This window comes from Zingiber officinale, chromosome 1A (assembly GCF_018446385.1).
Source record: "Zingiber officinale cultivar Zhangliang chromosome 1A, Zo_v1.1, whole genome shotgun sequence".
Taxonomy (NCBI): Eukaryota; Viridiplantae; Streptophyta; class Magnoliopsida; order Zingiberales; family Zingiberaceae; genus Zingiber; species Zingiber officinale.
Window position 1 is genome coordinate 12,967,049 of NC_055987.1, and position 21,520 is coordinate 12,988,568.

Consider the following 21,520-nt stretch of genomic DNA (forward strand, 5'->3'; position numbering starts at 1 on the left):
TACCAGTTGAGTTTGAGATGCATCGAAGAACAATTGGGTTGTAGAAAAATGATAGAAAAAATCATCAACTGCTCTAAACAATAGGAATACTAAGCTTGATAGCCCCAAACACGTGATCCACAAAACATACAGCTAGATCATAATCAATTGTAAAGCATGCATAGACTTGGTAAGTTTACAATAAAGTTATATAAGAATTTTGTAATTATTAATAAACTTATTTTAATTTATAAAAATATTGTGTTTGCAGGTAGATACTTTAAACAGATCTCCCATTCATTGAGACATATTTCACAATACATACCAAAAACAGAATGACATTTTTGTTGATGCTTGATCAAAGACCATAGATGTAAAAATATAAACTTTATTACCGCTCACATTTAACCATGACTAACTTTATTAATTATATATTAGAAATTAATAATATGTTTTTATATAGGATGACTGATTGAGTTGCATAATTGTCTCGGGCTCCTATAAGGAAGAGGAGTTATAGACTCTATCACACGATGCTATAAATAATATATGATCCGGTGGTAAAGACGGGGGACCCTCATTGGCGGGAGGTCAACGACACGTGGAGGTCAATGGTCAAGAGGATCAACCCCAAGGTCGTGCCGAATGGACAAAGGTCGTGCCGAGCGGAGTAGCGGGCCGACCGAGCATCCAGCCGACCTGACATCCGGCCAGGAGTTTCCCGGACCGGACGAGAGACAGCCCGACCAGGGGTCGGGTTTCCGATGCTCAGGTAAAAAGAGTCTATGGGCCGAGCGGACAGGCCGCTCGGCCGAGCCGCAGGTCGATAAGGCGCAATTCCATCCGAGCACATAAGTAGGGATTCCCCACCTGGGGCGAGGTATGCACATTCCCGGAGGCCATGAGCGCCGAGCAGCTTGTCCGCTTGGCCCGGGAACAGGCAAGAGCACTAGGAGGCAAAAAGGACAACTGGTAACTTCATCCTCGAGACACCTGCCGCCGACAAACAGCATGGTCGGCGGTCGGAGCGGACAGAGTATCGTACGGTGGAAGTTTCCACCGTCACATCCGGGATATGCTCAGATGATTGCGGAATGGCGTCAGACATGCTTTTCTGACACAACCCTACTGAGGTATATTTGGGGAAGCGTGCACGCATCGAGAAGCGTGCTCGCACCTCCCCGGGGGTCCTATATAAGGACCCCCAGACTTCGACGAAGGTATGCAATCTTGATCACTGTAGCCACAGTAACGTTGCCTTCTTCTTCTTCTTCGCTGCCTGACTTGAGCGTCGGAGGGTCGTCGTTGGGAAACCCCTCCCGGCTCAGCTTCTTTGCAGGTTCGCCGGAGATCTACATCACCAGTCGAAGACAGCGGAGAGCGCCACGTCCCCAGTGTCCATCGACTCAGCGCTCGGACAGGATCAATATATATTATGAGGTTGTCGGTGGAAATAAAAAAAACTCCCTCTATGGCTTTAGTTCCAAGTCAAAAGTTGTATATGATTATGTGCTAACTCCTAGACTCAAGGATCATCCCAGTTCTTCATCTACTGAAGTGCAAGCGTTAAGACAAGAAATCAAGAATTAAAGCATTATGTGATGGCATTAGAGAAGTTGATAGAAGATCGAGTCAGTCAGTACTCGATGAAAGATCGGGCCAAGACTGTAGTAGAGTGGCAAATGCAAGAATTCATATCTCGATAGAGTTCTGCTTTTCTAACAGCGCATGGTTTTGACTCACAAGAGATTCGAGATCCGAACATTACTGATAACTAGCTCATAATAATAACATTTCTTCTAAGGTGCATTGACCTTCAAATTTGTTTTTTTTTGTTTATCACTCATAAAACATAAAAATTAGTTTTGTTAATTTTTGATACTATATGCATCTTTAATTGTATTACATCTTTTTAGAAATAATATAATAAAAGATCAACACTTGAACATCTAGATTTGAGACTATATTCTATCACAATGAGTGGATATCCAAACTCTCATTAAGATATATTTTTTAAAAAAAAATATGTTAAACTTGTGTTTATCAATTTGTGCATTTTTCTAATAAGTAGTTTTGCCCTTGAGTAATCTATGTTATCCAACTAATATGTAGCTTAACTTTAAATTCATATATAAGGTTGTCTCAAAATAGAAAATATAGTGTTAAACCTATCATGTTATTTTTGTTTAACTAAATTTGAACCATGCATGTGCTTATTTTTGTTAAACTTATCCTATTGTACTTACTGTAGGATGAGATAATTAAAAAGATGAAGCTAAAGAAGTGAGGAGTGTATTTGTTGTTTAATAGAATGTGATGTGACGAAACAAAAATGATTTAATTATTTTTGTGATGAATAAGTGTATTTGAATGTTAAATGTTGTTTTGTCTTGTTAAATGTTATTTTCTAATGTTGAACAAATGTTGTTGTGCGATGAATATGTTAAATGTTGAATGTTGTTAGCATTATAAGATTTGAATCAATTTTAGGAGGTTTTATGTCAAAATTTTTGGTAAATTTAATGATGGGAATTTATTTCCATCGATAAAATTTAGCAATGTAATTTTGATTTCCATCACTAGGTGGAATTTTGAGTTGTCGCTAATCTAATGACAAAAATCAAAATTACGTTGCTAAATGAATTCGTGATGAAAATTGTGACGATCGAATATTTTTGTTATTAATCAGTTACTAAATGTATTTAGCGACCGATTAGTGGATGGAAATTTTGGTGGCCAATAGTTGTATTTCTTGTGGTGATATTTGAAAAAGTGAAGCTTAATTTGAATAGAATATTATTACCATGTTGAATTGCAACATTTTGTGAACTTCGCCCCAATTTCCAAATCTCACCCACACTTTTTTGAATTTTAAAAGGCAGAAAATGGTCTTTTCTCTCGTATGTTACATTAGACCCAAAATATTCTTAGCCTTCCAAAATTAATATATCCTTTGTCTAATCTATTAAAGCTAAAATTTAATATTTTAGACCATGAAAGATACTAATAAATTTAAGACTACCCATTAATTGATGCTGTGAACGACTAATAGATCAGATGGATAAATCTAATTTGAAACTAACCAATCAAGCTAAACTAATTTTTTAATTTTATAAATTTTTTTTCAAGTTATTGATTTGGTTTGAAGCTTTCATAATTGATCCACCCTGAGATTGCCAAATTAATCCTTCTCAAGTAATACTTAAAACTTCAAATTACTTTATCATTTATATTCGTAAAGCATTATGCTTCGGAACATATATAGATTTGCACGCTATTACAGATCCGGCTTATTCCACTGTGGCCACGCAGATAATACTACGACGACATGCATATAAATTTGACATAGTTTTTGGATCTACTGAACCAACTTGAAAACAGAGGGGGTGAGATTGGTGATCCCACCAAGAATTCCACCGAGAAATCCGTTGTTGGAGAGCAGTTGCAGGGGCGATTGAAGGAACCCGGTGGACGGCAACATCGGGCTACAAGCGGAGAGTGGCGTCGGGACGACGAGCTTGCAAACTTCCAACAACGAGGACAGCAACTGCGTCAACGGGTTGGTGCCCGTCAGGATCGAGAATGCTCCATTGCTGTTAGTGACCGTGCTGGCGATGATGGATTGACCGCATTGCAGTAACACAGTGGCATCTGCGAGACAAACCGAGATAATTTGTTAGATATATATAGAGACCACTGCATGTCAGAGTATTTAATTTGTGGTTACAATACTTGGAAAAACTGATGTTGTTGGGGTGATAGCAGTGGTGTCGGTGGTGCATGGCACAGTGCCGCTGATCAAGATGTTGCTGATCAGCCCCCCAAGCAGCTGGGCGGCCGCTGGCGGCGCAGCTACTGTGACAATCAACAGCGCCATCACAGCAAGAACGGTCGTCAGAGCCATGCTAGTTCTGGTGGATGCTTAGCTTGTTGAATTTGCGTCCGGTTTGGATGGAATTTATAGGCAACAGTAACGTGGAGAGTGATGCACTATCGTCGGAGTGTAGGATATGGACCAAGCGAGCAGAAGCCTACTGCATGCGCCGTGGTTGCGTTTCTAGACGATGGACCAAGCAAGCAGAGCCCTACCTACGTAAAGAAGTTTTGCACAATTTTTCTTTTGACCTTATTTTAAAAAGATTAGTTTGTCGTTATCAATTTGTTCCGGCTTGGGCAATAATTAAATAGTAAGAGACCAATTCAGAATGGAATTTTGGCACATACATGCATGCAAAGGCTCTCTTCTTCGCATGCTCTGTTTCTTGTCAGTCTACAACTTGCAACTGAAAGTAACACAATTCAAACAAATGCACGCACTCTTGATCATCAACTTGTAGAAGAAAGCATGCTTATTTGTTTGTTTGTTGGCTTGTGTTTGTTTTTTAAACAAGAGGGTAAAAAAAGAGGATTATTTGCTCTTCAATGTCCTCTAGCGCCAATGCAAGTAAACATTATTTTCCATTTTGTGGATTGAACTTGTTTTGAGCATATGTTGCAGTCTTGTAGATCCTCACGCTGTTGAAATATCTCTCACATTGAACGGATTACCGTTCTGAAAAATACTTTGGGTTCTTTTAATTAAAACCCTGCCAAGTCAGTCCTGGACCAGAAAAACTCTTTATCTGTTTGAAGTGGAACACCATCATGAGATTCTTAATGAACATCTAAGATATATAAAAAATGTGGAGATTAGTTGGAGGAAAAAATTGATGAAATGACATCCAATCTTACAGGACAATAATATGTGACTAAACGCTTATTGTACTTCTAAGCGTGGCTTGAATCCTAGTAATAGCAATGATGACTTAGGATTCATAATTGATCATCGAAGCCAATAATGGTCGACTACCTCAGTGCTGATGTTGAATCTGAGATAGTAACCGCCTTGATAACTCTCGGGCAACTGTTAGTCACATAAGGGGCTAAATTTCAATACAGACGCATGCACAAAAGCATTAGATTAAATAATATTGTAGAACAATAGAAGTAAACAGGATCCCATCAAAATGACAACATGGGATGGATCATGATCCACTATAGAATAAATTACTAATATGTTCCTTTCCGGTGCAAAAGCCATTAATTCCATGCGCACCGTTGAAATTACAAGCAGCGACTAGTCTTGACTAAGAATTTTAACCCTTTGGCTGAAACAACTCTCGGATGCATAGTTGATAATATAAATACTGGTGTCAATCTACAGAAGCCAAAACAGCTGTGCCTGTAAAATTAATCAATATCTAAAACAAATAACAGTTGCGTGAAACCAAAAGAGAGCTTGGTGCCCCACCCTTAGGTCGAGGTTGCATTTGAATTGCAGATGCAAAGCAGAGTTAGGGTAGAGCAGCAGTGCAAGCACTGCTGGGTGCAGCTTGGACCATTTTCGTTGCAGAGCTGCACTTCATGGTGACAAACCTGACAATGAATTGAAACAATGTTTCATTCTGAAAAGATAACCTTCAACAGCATAGTAGAAGCATATTCAGGGTTCATGGGACAACAAATAAATTTCAAGCAGGTTTTTAAAGTATTGCTATTTTGAAACATTAAGGAGTAACATGTTTATACAATTTGATAAAGGCTTAAACAGCTCAGCGAGGTAGAATCTTTTGATCATGAGAGAAACTTTCTGAATAGCTTGGATGAATAAAAAGGAGGTGAGGGGAGGGGAAGGGAAGAAAGAAACACATGGATAAACATATTCTCTTATCCTTCACTTCCCTCCTATTCATCCACCACCCAAGTAAACGAGGTCATAAGCTTGAAAAAAATTTGTATCACCATGTTTATCTAAGATTAGAAATCAATTGTAAGAATTTAAAAGAAATGAAGGCAAATCTATTTGGATAGGAACAACTTATGCATACATACCTAATACATATTCAGTAACTTAATCAATATATGTTCTGTAGTAAAAGAAGAAATTCATTACAGTGAAAGGTGTCAACAGTGGAGGAGATCAAACAAAATTAGTTCGTATGATTAAAAATGATTCAAAAGTTTTAAGATTACTAATGAAATAGTGTTGAATAGAGTTCAATGAAAAAAATAAGATTTATATAGACTATGTCAAATAGTAGGGAGAATCAAGCTTGATCATGATACCTAAAACAGCCCAGATAAGTGTAAATAAAAGGAATATTTTCAGATGTGTACTACCTGAAGAAATCCCTCCATAACAGTTCGAACATCAACCAGTTCCCACCTCCATCTGCTGAATCAGGACTATTATTCCGTGATGAAGCAGCAGAAATAGTCCTGTAAGCCAAACAGATATCACATCTATTACACAAAGTGCACAAGAAAAGACATTGCAAATATCTACATATTTATTCTTAGATTTCATTTGCCTGCTTAGTATGGTAGCAAAGAGAGAGTCTTTTTTATCCAACACAATATTACCTACTCTTCAACTCCTCAAATATAAAGCGCGGAGAAAGGCATCCTGTTGATAGCCATGGTGAGATTTTGCATGAGAAATTAGCACCATATATACTATCTATGTTGGAAATCTTTGCTTTTCTCGGTTGTGCTTGCCATTCAGAAGCAAACTTCTTCAATCTCTCTAGTGCTTCAGTTTCCCCGCCAACAGGAGTGCTGAAGCAAGGCTTGCTATCCTGTGATACACGAAAAATAGAATTTGATAACCTGCTACAAAAATGTAGATATATGATTTAATCGCCAATTGCTTCATATCCTATCAAAAGAGCGCAGAACACTGTCTAATATTGAAACAATACCAAATGTAATTACACCCTCATATGATATCAAAAGATCTCAGCTTTAGTTCTGATATTTTATGGTACTTTCATGTTGAAGATTGCTTTTATGAATGGTGCTAACTAACCTTGGATTGCTTTCAAAACAAATGAATAATCACAAAAGGAGGAAATATATACCCTTAAGATACTCTGATCACTATCAAAACAAATGCATAAAGAAAAAAAAAATCCAATAAAATAATTGACTCATCAAAGAGTAGGGAAAAATTACACAGATTCAGCAAAACCAACTCATTCAATACATTCTATATGTTGAAAGTTCCAAATGCTTCATAATCTAAACCATCCTGTCTTGTCAACAATCTCTAGTATAAGAATTAGGATTGAAGATATAAGGGAAAGCCTCCTCAAATTACACATGGAGCTCCATCATTTATTTACATCTTTTAGACATCCAAATAATTGGACTCCTAGTGAACAAGACTCACTGAGAAAGGAAATAGTTTAATTTACTACAGATCACATCCCAGTCTATATTAAAGTTCTATAAATATTAGGATGGACGACCAGTTAATATTTTGTCCTAACAAAATCAATTAAAGTTTCTTAACAGGTCTTACAACACAAGGTTGGATAATCTAAATGATTCCACATAAATTGGTTGAAGTCGAGTAAAATGAATAGTCTTAAACTTAATATATGTCAATCTGTCTATAAAAATGTAGCATTATCTAAGATGGCAGATTACATGAGAATTTTTTTTTAAAAGAAAGGAAAAACGAATGAAGAAGAGTGAGAAAAGAAAAAGAAGAAAGATTCACTGTTCCCTTCAACTATGAGCCTAAAAAGGAACAGTCATGTACCTGTTGATTGTTCTGAAAGAAGAGTTAATCTTCAGAGGGATAAGATCTATTTAGCCAACCCAAAATAATTGGCATCTAACACAAATTGATGGTGGCAGTGATGACAGCAGCAGAAGTGGTAGAAAAAGACAATCCCATTGCCACTTTAGTCTTATTTGGGGGATTTTTGCAAATGCAAGAAGGTCAAATTGAAAAAAATCAGTACATGAACCTGGATTAAAGATAGAGGAACAAGGACTTAAAAGCAGAAAGTGCATGCTAGTCCAGTCTTACTAAACAGATAAGCAAATCATATCCAATCAAGTATAGGAATTTGTCTTTATCAACTATATTTGTACAGGAGCCAATCAAACTTCTTAACAAATTACAAAGAGATCCACATAAGGTGTCCAAGGTATGAAAAAAAAAATGGAAAAGTGAGTGTACCCCATAGGTTGCACAGGTTACAAACACATTAGACTATACTTGCTAAGAAAAAGACTTGTTGGAGCATAGTAGTATACTAAACCATCGGATCCAGCCAATCACAGCAAAAATAAGGTCACTTGGTCAGATATAAATGACATAATAAAGTTTCTGTGAGAATTTGGTAACAGTTTGGACAACATGACAACTCCTGAATTACCACCCAACTAAGATGTGTAAAATAAAAAATGTAGCTTACTTTTAATCAATTTCTAGAATCTTACTTTCCAGAAGAATTATATCACAATTTGAAATAAAAACAAAATTTGTCGGAGCTCTATTGTTGACACCTTAAGAAATCATCTCAAAAGCTTTTAAATCTTTTTTTATATCTTTTTATTATTTCACCAATTGAATAAAAATATCCATGTAGCTTTAGAGGTTTATACAACATTTGTTCATTTGTTTGGTTCATTCTCAATGGTTAATTGGAAGGTAGCAGCAATACAGAACCAAGTCTGAACATGATAGATGCCAAAAATGATGGAAATGGTAGGCTAAGAAAGGAGATTATACTTTGGTTAAAGAACAAGGAACAAGAGAAAGCATGAATGATTTTTTGGTTGTCAACTAATCTTTGTTGAAATGAAAGATGAGTGCTTTCTATAAAATAAGAATAGAATATCCAAGGTATTAAGGCAAGTAAGGCATCTTTTATCTGTCCATCTACTTTTTGATGACCAATTTGCATAATCTCGAAAATACAATCTTTTATATGTCAGAAGGCTTGCACACAAAGAAACTTGAAACATTCTCAATTTTAAACAAATGGAAAAAAAAAATGATAAAAACTTATAATCTGAAATGACATGTTATGTAACCCAAACTTTTCACTTTTGGCAAGAGCAAAAACCATCTCAATGAGGAAAAACTGAGAGAATTTAAAAAAAAAAACTTAATAACAAATAACATGTATTCTTTTTCCACGAGGTATAGTGATGTCCAAGGTTTTAAATCTTGTACCATGTCAAGTGATATAGTGGAAACATACTGTTCCAATAATTAGCAAGAGTAAATACTACTTGTCACCGGTAATCTATTATATGTCATTGTGTCAATCATGTCGATGAGTATTGTGTCATACTACATTGAATACCCTTCAACATGCTACAAAATGAATGAAGATGAATAAAAATATTGTTTGATATTTTTTTATAGCTTATGTCGATAAAATACAATTTTAAAACTGCATCATTCTAGATGGACCATGATTCCAAAGTTAGATACATAATTGTATTCTCTTTTTGTGTTCATCTTTTTTCTCTTTCCCACTCCAATTCTCTACCGGCATCATATGTTGAAACGTGGGCATAGTACTAAAATGGTATCATTGCAGTCAAAGTCCGAAATTCTGGCACGGCTTGATATTTTGTACCCTAGTGATGCAAATTTAAAATTGTTGTTGAATTTCATGAAGACAGACTTCTTCATGCAAGGGCTTTTGATGATCACAGGAAGACTTCTTACCAATTTTTCAGAAACAAAATATAAATTGTTCAAGTAGTAGATCATGATTCAGTGATAGAGTATAAATGAACACCAATGATGAATATTCCACCTTATGAACGTTTACCAAAAAAACAAATACTGTTTTCTCCCCAGAATTAAAATGTTGCTATTGGAAGCACTAAGCACGGACATTTATCCTTAGAAATTAGTAGCAGTTGTTTGTTTAGGATGGCAAAGCCAGATAAATCAGCTAAGGTAAAACTATCTCATTAGCATTTTTTAGCTACCGTTGGCTCATGAAATTCCAGTTCTCTTTACAACAATCCTTTTCCCTTGTTTAAGCCATGTAAAATTTCCTTTAGGATTCAAAAGATTATTAATTTCTTTTGTAAGAGTAAAAAAACTATGATCTTGGCTGATATGGACGACTATAGGTCTTAGAACAGTGAAAATTCAGAGATGACCTGTGACATGGTTGGTGCCTGATTGAACCCAAGGTCTTGCAAGCTAGGGATCTCCCCAGGCTCGACACCTCCTCTTGATGGCATTCTATTAAGCTTCTCCGGTGCCTCAATCGCTTTCCTTACCTTCACGCCCGTCACCTTCTCCCTAAACCCTCCATAACTGGTGGGCAGTTGCTCCAGCTGGAACGGTAAATCCTCAATGTGGTGCAACGTGCTCCCCCAAAAATACTTCACCTCGATCCCCTCGTCCTCCATCGCCTTTCCAACTCGCTCCTCCGCGCGCACCTCATCATGGGAGACCTCCCGGTGAGCGTACACCGCATCGGCGCCCACTCCGCGCGCGAGCTCCAGCAGCACCACCTCTGGGCAGCCGATCCTCACCACGAGATCGGATCCGAGGCGGCGCAGCCCGGCACGGAGGTCAGCCACAGAGTCGAGAAGGAAGCGAGCGCGGCGGAGGCCGGTCCGATCGAATCCGCCCGCGGAGCGCCCGAAATCCCGGGAGTCGAAGACGAAGACCGGGAGGAGGGAGAGGGAGTCGTCGTTTGCGGCCGAAAGGACTTCGTGGTCGTGGAGGCGGAGATCAGCGCGGAACCAGACGATGGCGCAGCGGCGGGCGCCGGCGGCTACGAGGGGGTCGGCGGGGCGGCTGCGGAAGAGGGAGAAGCGGGAAAGAGAGAGAGAGCTGGAGAATTTCGACGGGGTGGAGAGGGAGGAAAAGGAGGGGGAGTGAAAGAGGGCGAGGGAGAGTGAGGTGATCTGAGAAGGGATCTTGAGGCGGAAAGGGATGGGAGCGAGCAAAGAGGAGGGAGAGGAAGAAGAAGAGAGATGAGGGGAGAAGAGAGAGAGAGAAAAGGAGGCAAATGGGAGTGGAGTTTGGTTGCCATCTTGTTGGGAGGAAGAAGAGGGCGAGCGTTGGTGGTCTTCCATTGGGGGTGAAGGAAGGGAGGACGTGAAGGAAAGTGGGAGCGAGACTGAAAGACAACCGTAGCAGGGTTTTAAAAATATGGAACCCCAAAATCAGCGGGCCCTGGAATCGATATTATAAATATTGAAGGAGATAAATATAAAAAATGTATGATAAAGATATTAGTAAATAATAATTCTTAAACTAACTCGTGAAATTTAAGAAAGGGTAATGTTAAATGATCAGAACAAGTTAGAATTCATGTATGCATATATAAAAATATTTGTATATATTAATTATATGTATGTATTATAATTAAAAGATAAAAAATTTTAACTGATCAGATTTTAACCAACAAGATTTACTCTATTATCAATCTCGTCTATTGTTTACCACGAGTTAGATCCACCTACTACCAACACCAATGCACCACCAACCCCCTACCCTGCTTATGTTTTCATGGATGCAGCAATAAGAAGACAAGTGACGATTGCTTTCATTATCATCAGTGAGGTTTCAAATCCTCTCCTGGAAACTTCCCCTTGATTTCCTTGCATGCATTAGAAACTTCATTTTGGCATCCAATATAAAACTTCTTTCATTCTTCTTCTTGAGAAGAATATGGAGTGAGAAGGAAAAATGGAACTCACATGTTTCGAACGTTAATTAGTCTGGTATTTTATGGACATAATATTTAGTTTTTACTCATCAATTGATAGATAAAAATCCCCTTCGCCCGTTTACTCAGACAGCGCATTGGTGCTGAAGTTCCGCCGGAGCTTCCGCAGCTCCGCTTGCGCACCTGTGCAGCTCTGCCATTGTGACATTTGATTCGCCTTAATGTCACTGTTGTCTGTTCAGATTTGACTGACGCCAACTTGATAGTCAAAATGGAAGTCGATTAGGTCTATTGATAAACCTCCCAATCCTCCTTTCCGTCCATGTATCACGATGAAGATGAGAAATGATCCTCTGAGAAAGGGGCAGCAGCTCTGAATAATAAATTTTCCATTTCTTTTGTTGATTCACCCAAACATGGGCGTCGCCCGTTGCTTGAAACTTTTAGTGGCTAAACAAATAATAACTCGTACCGCAGAACAAGTTCCATCGTGCAAAATGTTTTCAGGCCTGAATAGGGCACCATCTCAGAGGATCTAATGACACTCATCCATTATCCTACCATTGATAAACAGACCTCTAGCAGCAAAACCCATAAGCTCAGATGGATCCATAAAACCGCGAATTCTTGAGACAATCCCACCTTCATCAACCAGCTTAATACTCCGAGAAAAATTGGACTTAGGAGACTGCTCAAGAACTTGTATTGGATGATTATGTGTTGCCCTACTAGTTGTCCCTGCTGGTTCCTCTAGTATGTTTTGCATGCCAAATGCTTCCCAATCAACCTGCTGCCAAATTCTAGTTGCGCAATCTCTATTATCTACATCCCTGATTTCTAATTCTTGTTCAGCTGCTAATCGATCAACTTGAGCTTTTAGCTCCTGGAGTTGTTGTTCAATCCTGGTCGAGACAGCATCGTATAGGATGCCAGTGGAGACATGTTGGGAATCATCCTTATACACGACCAAATCGTCCAGGAAAAGTGGATCCCCTATGAGCACTGTGACCTGCTTGTAAATCGAGTTATGTAATAAATACAATAAAGCATTCAAATAGGTAGTGAACTGTAAAAGGATATGAAAACAATGAACGGTAAGTGTTGCATAAAGGAAACAGAAACGTACATTTTTCCCTATCTTTGGGAAATGTGTTCCTATAGGCATAATTTCTTGCATTCCAGCGTGAACAAAGGGAATAACGATAGGAGTTGTATCTGCATCTATCACTAATCTGTGAAAACAGGAATATAAGCAAGGTTAAATCGACAAATTGCTGAATCAACTGGACCACAGGTTAAATCAACAAATCAGCACATGAATGAATACAGTATATCATTGAATCTCTTTTTGAATTCTTTTTAGTGTTCTCTCTGCCACTTGGTCCCTGGCTTGGGCCATTGAAAATATAAGGTGCAACAATTGGCCCTCCAGGAAATTGAATTGCTTTCGTGGAGACCAACAAAATTAGGCAAAGTAAGCAGGTTTTATTATAATCTCTTCAACTCATCTAACTACAAAACTCATGTTCATATGATCATATAATCCTAATCTACTTTCTCTCTTTATAAGAACCATTAGATTTACATTTATTTACTCTGATAGCAATTTTTCTAATAATCTCACATACCTTTCTTAGTTTTTTCATTTCTGGTACACTAACAGAAAAAAATAATTGGTCAACGCCGCTATCAGAAATATTATGGTATGTCATGTGGCACTCAGGTTCAATTTATTATTCATTAACTTTGATCTTCCATATCCATGTTGCCATAACACAACCATAGTAAGAATATATTCACACTTGAGATCTTATCCAAACCATGTTCAAATGTTTGAGTTCAACAACAATATAATACCCATGTTTCACACTCAAACTTGAGTTCAAATAACATGGCGTGTAGTCCTGGGATAATTTAGCTACAATGTCCATATGCTCCAGCCTTGTGATTGATTATTCAGACTCACATCAAGATTAAAAAAAAAAAATCTTCATTCATATCTTACCTTCCAACCCCTCTCTTAGCAGCAGCCATAGTTCTACCTCCATCCCGAGAGCGACTTCCTTCAGGAAATATATGGACCCATCCACCATTGTTCAGCTTGGATAGAGCACTATCCATTCCCTAGGAAAAACAAATACAAGTGTTAACTTTGTGGAATAAAATTGAAGAGCATAAAAGAGCATAAAAAGCAATAACTCATACATGACATGAAAATATTATAAAGATTAAGCAAGAATCCAGATCTAATAGAGTTGTGTGTGTGTGTGAGAGAGAGAGAGAGGGAGAGAGAGAGAGATCTAATGTCAATGAAGCGAGAAACCTGCTAGCTAGAGTAAAGAACCTTTTAAAGTAGTAGTGGTGGAAAATAATCAAATATGTTTGAAAAGACTTTGCATATTGGATTAAGCATGCAATGCATAAGACATAATGAAGTATCAACCAACAACGGAACCAAGGGAAATATCCAAAACAACAAAGTAGGCCCTTCTCACACTTCCATGCCCATGAAAAATTAGATCAAAGAAATAAGTCATAGCACCGGTAAAACCAAGTTTCATAAAGATTGCCTATAATCCACCTTTGAGTTATTTTGAGGTTCTTGATTTTAACTAAAGCAATTGCAAATTTGAAATTTCATCTTGCTGTTGTGGTCGATTTGTGAATAAGAAAATATACTTCAATAACAAAAGTGTTATTTAAACAACGGAATTATGACCAGTAACATCCAGGTGGGCATTGAGGGTGAAATGTTTAGATTAAGATATACACATACACACAATACAAGTTCCTTCCAATTTAAATAAACCTTAATTCATAGTTAAACAATCTGATGGAAGCAATAATGGCATTGTACCTTCTGGTAAACACCATCACCACGTGAAACTGGTAGAACCTTGAGACAATGGAAAAATGCAGACAGCAACGGATTCCTAAAACAACGATCAGTTGCACAGAGAGTCCATCTTAGATCATGAGCATTCAACAAACTACTTGGTGGAAGCAAAGAAGCTATCACAAGTGGGTCATCAACAGCTGCAACATGATTACTAACCTGGGAAGAATGAAAAGTTAAGATGACAACTACAACTGAATCCTAATATTCACATATAAACTAATTGACAAGGCTCAATGATGGCTATGACATACAACAATCAATTTGAAAACACATTAAAAAAAACAATGGTGGTAACCACTGAAAAGTCAATCAAAGTGTTTTGAAAAAAATAAATCTGGTAATGATCTTTTAATGGTGAAAGTCAAAAATTAAAGAACATGAATGGATTCCTAGGATCATCATGAATACAATGGCCATCTCATATTGTCATTTTAACCATTGGAAAGGTGATCAAGATGATTTTGAGATAACACCTTTATGTTTTCTTATATACAAATATATTGATGGTCTTGCAGTGGTCAAAATGAAAATTTGCATTTGCAAAACAATAAGAGCACTGATAATATAGAACAAGGTTCATCACAGGGAGGTCTACAATAGGAATATCATAAAAGGACAGTCCGATGCACAAAGCTCCAGCCAATGTGGCGTCCTGGAAAGTGTCTATTGTACATAAATGAGTCAAAACGTAGCAAGTTCATTAAGGTGGATTTAGAAATTGATTAAGGCATACCGTTAGTAAGGGCTTGCCTTCAGGTCTTTGCTTAAAAGCCTGGTGTAATTTTTCCACACCATATATCTGCATCCCAGGAGACAAAAGACCATGTAAGATAAATGATTATAAGGTTTCAGGAAAAAATTAATCAAGCTAAACCATACCTGGACATGATTAAGGCCATGCATAAATACATAACAAGCATTACCAATAACAGGGACAGCCAAAGCTTGAACCATACGAACTAAGATTGATTCATCATTTATGGCTTTGCCAACTGCAGTTGAATTGGAGAACAAGCTAGTAATTGTTCCCTTATCTTTGCTCTCAACAAGCCATATCATGTTTTGAGAAGAATACATAACAAATGAAAGAGAAGTATGTAAGACAAATAATATCCACGAGTTGGTTAAATGTAGTACAAAGTACTAACAAGACGCAAAACTTTACCTAGGCTTTGTTTAACTGAGAGGCCAGAAAGGAGGACGGAGAAGATACAAAAAAGAAAGAAAGTGCCAACCATTGATCGAGTTTAATTTTTCCAACATGTGGTTTACCTTGTGATGATGGGAAACTACTTTAGTGTCCAGAATAATCCTGTATACTTGGGGGGAGATTAGAGGGATAGAAACATAAATTTACTATAATTGCATCAACAATCTTAATCCAATGAAAGATGACAATAGTCCAATCAACACCTAGGAGAAGATGTATGAGGAGAACTCAAGGTGCCACTCGGAAAGAACAAAAGTGTTTGTGGCATGGCAGGAAGTTGTATATGCCTAAAGTAATCCTATCCATATGTGGTGTAGTTCAACCCAAACAGAAGGGCAGTTTAATCTTTTGATTCATGCCTTCAATTCACTTCATTTCTTTCAACGAAATTAAAACCTAAAAGCATGTGGTTATTCCACACATTATCGCAATATTCGACTTGGTTTTCCATTCCAGATATCTCCCTAACTTATATTAACATTTTTTTAATGGTAGCCCTATTTGAGGGAGAAAGAACTTGTCATAAACATGAAGGACAATTTGTCTATTCTAGCACTAGAAATCAGACAGAATGAAAATGTAAGCATCTCCAAATCTTTTTACAATTTCATACTAGAGTACATAGATAATTTCCACACTAATTGAGCATGACACATCAGTTAAAATAACTATAATAGAGGAAATAGTTAAGAAAATTGTAGCCTTAATGGATTGGAAAACTAACAAAGATCAAAAATTGAACTTGGATGCAACAGTCCTTATGTCATTTTTATCCAAACATTCTAGAGAAAAGGATTTTACATTTACGGTCCATGAGAGGGCGATCATGTTAAGAAATCATTGCTCCATTTATGAAAGTCTTTATTTTACCTCAAAACTAGTGAATAGTAACTAAAATTAATAGTTCAACAATGACAAAACAAGCAGCAGTCATTAAAAACCTCTATGCCTTGGTGCAAGAAGAACAATTTACTCACAGTTGAGTTAGTTTCAAAATACAGTCTTAATATAAATTATACCTCTACTTCTTTCAAGCATGTCATGATTAACAAAACAAACAATACCTTTTACTAAATGGCATGGCATGGCATGGCATGGACATTTAAAAACTTGTCTTCTGTTACTAAAATTATATCCATCAACAATATGATTGAAGGAACAAGAATATATATATATATATATATATATATATATATATATATATGAGCAATGATATGCTCAAGTAAAAAAACTCAAGGAAAAGCTCAAAGATAGACACATAAAGTCATTGCCCGCCATTTCACTTTTTGTGAGCCCCATCACTTTATGTGTCTATCCTTGAGCTTTTACTTGAGTTTTTTTCCTTGAACATATCATTTTTCTATATATATATATCGGGTTAGGAACACCAGGTTCAAGATTTTCTTTTTTTTTCCCTTTTTGTGATATCACAAATAGCTTCACAAACAATGTCGACAAACAAGAACTAAAAATCTCAGGAAACAGAACCGCAAAAAAGAATAATAATAATAATGATACACATTAAAGAAGGTTGCAAACTTACAAAAGCAAACCTTTTTTACGATAGAACCTCATCGACGAGGTTGGAGTGTCAGGAGCCGGATTCACAACCCACATGTTCCGGAGGCGGTGGAGCCAGCGCTTCACGGGGCTCGAGTAGTCCGACTCCACAAGACGGTGCCGTCGGCGAACGACCGCCACACGGAATCGGTTCCGAATGCGCAGTTGCAGCTCCCGAACTTGGTCCCTCCAGGGACCAGCCCCGCGCTCCATCCACTCCCCCGCCCTCATAGATAATCGTCCCGATCGGAAGAACAAAGACAGGCAGCCTGTATTTCACTTTTCAATTGCTGATCCATAAACGTTCCAAAGGCCAAAAAGGGGAAGGACGAAGGCTGGCTCCTTAAGACTAGGGTTCGAGCGTATCAAGGCAACGAGGAACAGATACAGAAGATTGAAGGCGAGGAGGGGAGAAGGCGCCGTGGAGCTCGGGATCGGACCGGGATCGAGCGTGATCTCCGGCTCATCAAATGACAAATAGAGGCGTGGCGGTATGGCAGGCCGCGAGTGGGTAGTTGATTTTGAGGGTTCGATAGGACGATGACGATTGGGGCATCCAAATGAATTTTTAAAAAATAAAATAAAATTCTTCAAAGCAAAATAAACAGAGGATCAACGGGTAATAAAAGAAACATTAATATTGTCGTTCCAGAGCAATAATTTATAAAATAAATTCTCTTTTTTTTCAAAAATAATTAAGTTTCAGATGAACGTGATTACGTGAATTAGATTGTTGTTTATAATTTATCGACTAGCACTGTGGTACTTAGTAGATCATTAAATTAATGGACACTGAAACAACGAGACTAATTATAAGTCTCAACAAATTGTTATCTCAATATAAATTTAATAAACCTTCTACGAACATTATTATGATTTTAAAATTGCAATTTTGCTAGATAGCGAAGGGTCGAAGAATAAGAAATTCAAAAGTTGAATTGACGAAATTTAAAAAAAAATAGAATTAGCTATTCTAGTCCTACTCCTATTTTCTACTAAGAATATTTTAATTTCTTTTAAATTAGATCGTGTTTTTTCAATTCTTACTCTGTTTTTTCAAAATATATATATATATATAAATAATACCCTACATAATGATGCATAATGGTGGGCAACCCCATATGTGGATCATATGATGTGACCAAAATTTTTTTATTTTATTTTCTCTCTCATCTGCCTGTAATGTTTGTCTCTCTCATGCATGCAAGATGATGATGGTCTTTAAAGATTATCACCAACATTGATTTGAAACTAGCTAGCACTATGTTGGTGCTAGTCTTGAAAGACCGTAACCGCCCCGAAGGCATAATGTAAACGGTGGATGCATGACATCTCTAGTGTAATGGTCAAGGGTTGATTCTCAGATACTAACGATTGAGATTTACCTCACCATGCGCCTAACGCATGTGTATTTGCATGTACTTCCCTCCAGTCTTGCGACCGTGAGTGCGCCTGTGGCAGGAGCACCCAGGGCACCACCTAACGAGGGAGATTCTGGGATTTATTTGTGATGTGATTTGTGGTTACACAACGAGGACGTTGTGTCTTTAAGTGAGGGTAATTGTAATACCTCGGTTCTAAGATTCTGGTTAAGTATGGCTTAAAAGGTTAGATGGTAGTATCCATATCACCAAGGTGCACCTTCCTTTTCGGAAGCCCAAACTTAAGAACTCCAAAGTTAAGCGTGCTTGGCTTGGAGAAATCTGAGGATGAGTGACCTCCTGGGAAATTTTCCAGGGTGCGTGCGAGTGAGAACAAAACACGCTGAAAGGACCTCCGGTGGTCTGTGTTGGAGCAATCTAGTGACCCTAGGTTTTGATGTTTGGGCAAAGGTTTAAGTTAGTTTTATTGTTGTATTTGATATGCATTGTGAGTGTGCAGGATACAAGTACAACAAGGAAGTCCAAGTGTGATCTTGGCAAAGGAGGAAAGTCCAAGGATGAGTCTTGGCGGTGTAAGTCCAAGCATGTAGTCTTGGCAACGTAAGTCCAAGTGTAACTTGGCAATGGATGAAGTCCCGGAGGCGCGACCTCTTGGCAAAGGAAGACCCGACAACAATGACAAGGCCGATGGAAGCTCTAGAAGGCAAGACGTGAAGGATGGGGAGACATCCGAGGGACGCAAGGCTGATGGAGGAGGCTAGAATGCTAGGTCTAGGTTGGTCGGGCAGGGACGAGTGCTGAGAGATTGTACTCAGAGTAAAATATAAGAATTAGGGTTTACTGTAGCAGTACTGTAGCGTTACTGTAGCAGTACTGTAGCAATCGACTGCATGTTTTCGCTAGAATGTGTGAAATCGAGCCGTTGGGGTGTAACGGTCGAATTTCCACAGAGGGCAGTCGACTGCATGTTTTAGCAGTCGACTGGTAGGCGGGGTTTTCAACCCGCGGGCTATAAAACCAAAGCTTGGGAGCTTGGTTTGAGTTGACGAAATTAGACTTGGTTAAGGTCTAATTAGTAGTCTACAAGCGCTCAAGAGTTTTCCTTGTGTCCAAGAGGTCTTGGTGAGTTTGTGGTGAGGTTTCTCCACCCACAAGGAGTTTGAGCTAGCTGAAGGTCTTCCGGGGAGTAATCCACCGACGGATAGGGATCGTCCACCTTACGGACACGCCGTGGAGTAGGAGCTTTATCTCCGAACCACGTAAATGATCGTGTAGCTTGGTTTGCATTCTTTCTTGTCTTGTATTTTGTTTAGCTTGTTTATTTTTGTATTATTCCGCTGCGCAAGCTAACAACGTAGGAAGCAAACGATTTGGGTGAGCCGCTATTCACCCCCCTCTAGCGGACGTCAAGGTCCCAACAGTCTGTGGAGCTAATCATCAAACCGATAGGTAATTCTGGTGTCGTTCCTGGTTCGGTCCGGGTGAGGCCCGCCGGTTGACACTAGGAGGGGTAGTTAATGTAGCGGATATATATTTTTTTTTTGAAAGATCATAACCAACGTGGTGCTGGTTTCAAGCCAGCATTAGTGTTAGTCTTTAAAGACTAACACCAACGTTAAAGATCAACACCAACACTAGTTTAAAATTAGCACCAGCCAGAACCACATTGGTGGTGGTCTTGAAAAACCAATATCAGCGCTAATTTAAAATCAGCACCAAACAGTTGGTGCTAGTCTTCAAGCATCTTGGTGTTGGTCTTCAAGACCAGCATCGTGTTGGTATTGGTCTATCAAAATCAGCACCAACGTGATGTTGGCTGGTGCTGATTTCAAACTAGCATTGGTGCTTGTCTGTAAAGACCAGTACCAACGTGGTACTGGCTAATGATGATTTAAAACTAGTGTAAGTACTTAAAGACTAGCACCAACAAAGTGCTAGTTTCAAACCAACGTTGGTATTGGTCTTTAAAGACCGGCACCAATATGATGCTAGTCTTTAACGTTAGTACTGGTCTTTAAAGACTAGTAACAATACTGGTTTAAAATCAACACCAGGCAATATCACATTGGTATTGGTCTTTCAAGATCAGCACCAACTGGTGCTGTTTCAAACTAGCGCTAGTGCTATTCTTGAAAGAGCAACACCTAAACCAGCATTGGTGCTAGGTGTTGATCTTTAAAGATTAGCGCCACCTTACATGTAGGAGAGAGACTTGTATGTAGGAGAGAGAAAAGTGTTGCATGCAGATAAAGGAGTGAATAGAAAACATGAGTTTTGGTCATATTAAATGATCAACGTCTACTGTCACCCATCGTTGTATAGAGTAAGTTGTGTAAGGTATTATTTTTATATAGAGAGAGGGGAGAGGGAAGAATAATATATTGCTCATTTTATGTTGCACATTCTATGCACACTTAGGGCATGCTTGGTAGAGTGGAATGGGGTGGGAATGGAATAGGCATTCTCAACCCCATTCTAATTCTAATACTTGTTTCTATAAAAATGAAAATTCCCATTCATATGGAGTGTTGATTCCTAATTGAATGGGAATAGTGATTCTCTTGGAGATACGAAGTAATCACCATTTCATTTCATGCTCTATCTTCCTTTTTTGATATTTGTTAAAATTATCCCCTATATTCATTTTTTTTTTTTACATGATAAAACCAAATCTTCTCCCTTTTCATCTCTATCGTTTTTGCGCCATCTTGCCTCTCCACTCGATTTTCAGTCTCTTTCCTCCACTCTATTTGTCCTCACATCCTACAAAAGTATTTTCATATAGCCAAATCCCATAAGTAAATTGAAGTGTTTTTTAGCATGACTAGAGAAGAAAAAGTGCTTTTCGTTAAAGTTATTATCAATGGTGATGTCTAAAGTTTTTGAATAAGTAAAAAAATAATAGTTTGATTAATATTGTTGGTCATATTTGGATGACGATTAAAATTATTTAAAATTTATATTTTTTTTTAGAAGTCAACACTATATTATATTGGTTATT

The 21,520-nt window shown here is 38.0% G+C and overlaps 3 protein-coding genes across 5 annotated transcripts; all 3 read right to left on the reverse strand.

The window, feature by feature from the left end:
- Positions 1–3,175: 3,175 nt before the first annotated feature.
- Positions 3,176–3,918, reverse strand: LOC122000069 (phylloplanin-like). The gene is made up of 2 exons (XM_042554630.1): positions 3,712–3,918; positions 3,176–3,630 (listed from the first exon to the last, which is right to left on the reverse strand). The coding sequence occupies exons 1-2, from the start codon at positions 3,881–3,883 to the stop codon at positions 3,338–3,340; spliced, it is 465 nt and encodes a 154-aa protein (XP_042410564.1). The 5' UTR covers positions 3,884–3,918; the 3' UTR covers positions 3,176–3,337.
- A 1,004-nt stretch (positions 3,919–4,922) lies between these two features.
- LOC122019251 (blue-light photoreceptor PHR2-like) lies at positions 4,923–10,952 on the reverse strand. Of its 3 annotated transcripts, none has more exons than XM_042576744.1 (5): positions 9,943–10,952; positions 6,382–6,596; positions 6,139–6,237; positions 5,270–5,394; positions 4,923–5,176 (listed from the first exon to the last, which is right to left on the reverse strand). In XM_042576744.1, the coding sequence occupies exons 1-4, from the start codon at positions 10,870–10,872 to the stop codon at positions 5,313–5,315; spliced, it is 1,326 nt and encodes a 441-aa protein (XP_042432678.1). In that variant the 5' UTR covers positions 10,873–10,952; the 3' UTR covers positions 4,923–5,176; positions 5,270–5,312. The 3 variants fall into 3 exon arrangements, with proteins under 3 accessions (XP_042432678.1, XP_042432686.1, XP_042432684.1); XM_042576752.1 differs by having other exon boundaries at positions 4,923–5,194; XM_042576750.1 differs by having other exon boundaries at positions 4,923–5,200.
- Positions 10,953–11,476: 524 nt separating this feature from the next.
- On the reverse strand, positions 11,477–17,647 carry LOC122019269 (tafazzin-like). The gene is made up of 7 exons (XM_042576760.1): positions 17,131–17,647; positions 15,247–15,359; positions 15,101–15,166; positions 14,326–14,523; positions 13,474–13,592; positions 12,595–12,700; positions 11,477–12,477 (listed from the first exon to the last, which is right to left on the reverse strand). Exons 1-7 carry the CDS (start codon positions 17,366–17,368, stop codon positions 12,004–12,006), a joined length of 1,314 nt encoding a protein of 437 aa, XP_042432694.1. The 5' UTR covers positions 17,369–17,647; the 3' UTR covers positions 11,477–12,003.
- Between the last annotated feature and the right edge of the window lie 3,873 nt (positions 17,648–21,520).